The sequence below is a fragment of the Cornus florida genome, unplaced genomic scaffold (genome assembly GCF_030987335.1).
Source record: "Cornus florida cultivar Cherokee Brave unplaced genomic scaffold, ASM3098733v1 CherokeeBrave_3.0.0_Hap2_Chr03, whole genome shotgun sequence".
NCBI lineage: Eukaryota > Viridiplantae > Streptophyta > Magnoliopsida > Cornales > Cornaceae > Cornus > Cornus florida.
The window spans coordinates 47,526,017-47,530,947 of NW_026775573.1; the positions used below are offsets into that span (position 1 = coordinate 47,526,017).

General features: G+C 35.0%; 1 protein-coding gene across 1 annotated transcript; it reads right to left on the reverse strand.

Moving 5' to 3' along the window:
- Positions 1-614: 614 nt before the first annotated feature.
- On the reverse strand, positions 615-4,680 carry LOC132301570 (ankyrin repeat-containing protein At5g02620-like). The gene is made up of 3 exons (XM_059798812.1): positions 4,098-4,680; positions 3,287-3,810; positions 615-1,361 (listed from the first exon to the last, which is right to left on the reverse strand). The coding sequence occupies exons 1-3, from the start codon at positions 4,678-4,680 to the stop codon at positions 615-617; spliced, it is 1,854 nt and encodes a 617-aa protein (XP_059654795.1).
- Between the last annotated feature and the right edge of the window lie 251 nt (positions 4,681-4,931).

Sequence of the window (4,931 nt, forward strand, 5' to 3'; positions counted from 1 at the left end):
ATAAATCACATTACATCAAGATTGGAGATATATATATATATATATATATATATATATATATATATATATTCGGTAATTTAGATGGAGATATATAAATGTTTTAAGAACAAAACAAGAGTACAACGAGAAACAATTTGAGCCCTAATCAGATACCTGAGTTTCTCGATCTGGTGGATAATGAATAATGTAAGCTGACTGGGCTCCCTATGTGGGCCTACTGTACCTTTGTTCATATTTATATATTTGCTTAATCTTTTAAAAAATAATAATAATAATAGAAAATTGGATAACTCACTCTTATTCATGTCTTCTGCCTTGGATTAACGAGTTTTAAACACTGAAGAAATTTAAAGGAAAAACAGAAACAATCGATTTTGCAAACCTGAAAATTTATTAATGAAAACTGGGTACAAGTTGGGGAGTAGTGAGATCTGAGAAATTACGGGCTACAATAACTGCTGAAAACAAATTTGATACTAAAAAGCAAGTACAGTAGAGACTTCTTCATTCTTCAATTCCTTCATATATATATACTTCTCTGACAACAGATCATTCCTTCAGAAATTTTCACTTATCCCATGTTTTTCTTTCACTAAGCTTTCTTTTCTCTGTCACTAACTATCCCAATGAAATTCTCTATGGTTAAATTTAAATAAAATTGCCAGATAAAAAAGATATCCCAAGCCGCCAAAGAACGCAACGGCTATTGCAAAGCCTATAACCATGCACACTCCCATAACAAATAAGATGATAGCTTGGCGCCCTCCCCAAAGGAAGAAGTCTATAGTGTTGTGTGTAAAGTCAACAGCGTTGCGTGTAAACCTCCTTAGGTCATTTTTAAACTCAACAGCTACTGCAAGGTATGCTTCCATGAACCAACTTAAAGCATTTACAAGAAAGAGGCAACAAATGACGATTACACTGATAGCGAGCACCAATGAATCCCCCAACACAACATAAAGGCCGGTCATGAACGCGACCACCATTGCTCCAATTGCACATATAATGGTTGCAAGTGCGTTGCCATAGCCATTACCACGCTTATCTTCATCTTCATAAGTGGAGGCAGATATGTGTGTAATTACAGCTTTAATGGACAAGATCATAGCAATGGTATCCGCCACAACAAATACTTTGAAAGCTACTTGTTTTATTAAAACTGCCATACCTTGATTTGCCCCATCGTTGCCATCGTAGCCACCTGGTAGGGTGAAACCAGCTGCAAAGGCTACCGTCGCTATAAGTGTAGCTACTATCAAATTGTTGTCCGAAATTTTGCTAATAAACCTTTTCAATGGAGCACTAGGGCCTTCGTTTCCGTTGCCCAATTTGAATTTGTTTCTGCAACCCACCTCTGGTACCTGCGATTTTCTTCTTTGTTCAATTTGAAAACAGCAGTGCTGATTCTATTGCTAAAATTTCCCAACCATCCATGTAATGAAAATTTGAGCAACTACAATATTAATACAACTTAATACAAGGCACTTTCACCTGTAAATTCACACCTTATAATATATCAAGATCGATGTATTGCCACAACACTTACGATTTAACAACTATGACATGAACTTTTGTGCGAGTGTCCTCTTGTGACAAGCTTGTTGGGAAACGTGCAAATTTTTAAAACTTTTTGAGGGATTTGCAATCATAGATCTTGATTCATTACATGGAGACAAGTTTTATGCAAAGATAGATAAAAGATGATGCATAATTCAATAAACAGATTGAATACTCACATCAAAGGTCTGAGTAAACCTTTTGAACTTTCCTCTAAAGTGAATGTTCTCACTTATTGTAGATCCCTTTAGCAAGATCCTTTCTCCTTCTTTTTGATTATTATCTTCCCTTTGGGAATCACCAATATGCCTTGATGAATGACCTTGGAATCTAGGCTGGTGGTAGCCTCCTTTAGAAGAGAAACAAAACCCTAAAATCTAGAGAGAGAAAGTGTATTCCTTTTTCTTGTTCTCCAAGTCACACCTAAAATATACATGAACTCATGTATATATAGGCAAAATAAAATAAGAATAAGGAAACAATAAATCATTCTCCATCTCTAATTCAACTTTCTCAATCCTAACATGACTCCAATATCAACTTGGGCTATTGGTGAGAATCCTTTTGGGCTTACTATTTTCTTGGCTCTTATAAATTAATAATTGGTCCGGTCCATTAAACCATGGACCCAATTCAATTAATTCATAAATTAATTTCTACTCCACTAAAAGAAATTAATTGCACTCCAATTAAATAGTAAATAACCTCTAAGTCAATGTTGCACTTTGACCCCTCTATGCTTAATTATTTATCGGATAATTAAAGCCATCAATCCGACAACATAATTAATATAATTATTTTGTTACCTTTGATTATTTCCGGCTCGATCACAATAAAATATTTATTTGACAAAAAATAATAATAATTTATTAAATAAATATATATATAAAACATTTGTCTAAAACATACGAAGGCCTTCGAATTTAATTTGTGATCAACCATAATCAAAACAAAATAAATACAAATAGCACTGATGCAAATATTGAGAATATAGACCTCTAATTATTAATTACATAACTACCCAAAGTGTCGATCTAAGGATCCCGAGGTATCCGCCGAGCAAATCAAAGTAATTATTAATTAATAAAAGAGTCTATACTTCTCTCATGCTTGAGAGTCAAAAGCCATGACTGTGATAGAGAGCAATTGCATACGACAGCTCTCGCAATATATCTCAATCTATCGTGGACTCGGTTTAAGTCTTAACTAATTAAATGTCCATCCATAATTACCGACTTTAAACCATTTATGATTACTAATTTATATCATAGTATTAATTGCCATTACATACATATATAAATATATTTTGTAATCAAGCGGACACCATCAATTCCATAAAGAATCGAAAAATAATACATTCCATTCACCAATTGTATAATGCTTTAATAATAATATCCAGACAAGAAACCATGACTTCTACAATCCAAAATTAGAATTTGCTATGCTAGGGCACACATATCCTAACAAAGCTATATATATATATATATATATATATAGAACAAATTTACTTTAACCACTAAACTGCATTTCTAATCCAATTGCACAACAAAAAAAATGAACAAAACATCCATAAACTGTTTACCTACAGGGACCTCCTACAGGCTGCACATGCAGCTTGCTTTTAGAAAATATAATTCCTAATATCTAAGCAATTAGGCAAGGTATCATATTTAGCATGTATTCATGTAATGAATTTTTTTTCATATTATTGACTAGGTACCATCCTTACCTGGTCTGGATACGTGTCACCATATACTGCTTCTAGTGCAGTCAAATTTTTCTTGTTGAAGGCCATTCTATCCACTCTAGGGTCATCTTTGAGACGGTACTTGTGATAATCGGATTTAGCACAAAGTAAATGAAGAGGTGTGTTTCCATCATTGTCTTTCTGATTTATGAGGCTGTTGGAGAAGGAATTTGCTAAGATATATCTGATTACCACCTTCTGCTCATGTACCACTGCAATGTGAAGGATATTATGGCCTTTAATATTGGTCATTTCGTAGCAATCTGGATGGCACGATAATAGTTCTTTCATGACATTTATATGACCTTGACTAGCTGCTATATGAAGAGCGGTCCTATTGTCATCCTTCTCTGCAACAACGTATGCCACGGACTTATCCAGATCAAGCAGTTGTTTAACCGCTACGACATTGCCATTCCATGCAGCATAGTGAAGTGGACTCCATCCATATACATCAGCTTCCTTGATTAGTGATGGCTTCGAGCGGTGTAAACGTTCTATGCATTCTGAAAAAGTTCATTATGTTAGCAACCCATACTAGCTAGTAAAACTAAAACACTTCAGAAATTGCTTGATCCTTACTAAAACATAATAATTCAGATTTTTAATTAATTTTATTTATATTTATTTTCTATACTTTCATGACAAAATATAACCACTGCAAATTAAAAACTGGGACTCCCGGCACAAAACTAAACTGTGTTAATCTCACACATTTGAGGATCTATTTTTTTATTTTCCTACCTCTAAACTAGCAAAACAGATGAAAAAAATATTTAGTTATAGTAACTACCTTTGTCATAAGAAATTGTAGCCGCATGTAAAGCTGTTCGTCCATTTGGACCAATGCAAGCTTGTGGGGTGATACTTTCCAAAATTTTGAACACAATAGATCGATAACCTTTTTCGGCAGCCAAGTAAAGTGGAGTTTCCTTGACATTGTTGGGTGGATGTAAGAACTTGAGGTCTTCTCTAATCAAAATGGCAACCACATCAAATTTATTATTTCGCACCGCCTCGTACAAGGCCGTCTCATTCTCCACATTCCTCATCCTAAGCATCTCCTTAGTGGCTCCACTCTCGCTTTCAGGGTCCTCTTCTAATGATTTCGCAAAATCAATGAGTGCTTGTACTGTGGCCGTGTGTCCTTCCCTTGCTGAAATGTGAAGTGAAGTCTCATCTTTGATATTCACAGAACAAAGCAGTGACCGGCCGCACTTCAAGATCTCTTTCACACATTGTGCTTGGCCGAACTGAGCTGCGATGTGGAGGACTGTGTTTTTGTTGGGGGTCACTTGGACTTCAAGTTGAACAACTTTTTGCTTCAGGACATCAACATTTCCCTCTTTGGCTGCATTGTATAAGATTGGATCCATAGTGATATGCGACCGGTTTCTGCTTGGCCTCAGTTTTCAGCTGAAGTTCTGTCCATTTATTGAGTTGCCCAGTTGACTTTGGGCACCGTCGTTGTTACAACTTGTTGAATTTTAAAGAACACAACCTAAAAAACACATAAAAAAATTAATTAAAAAAACAACTTGTTGAATAGAAGCATTTTATACAACCAACTGAAAAAGGGACACTTTGAAGTAGCTAGGTCCACAAAAAATAAAGCCGTACATCATAA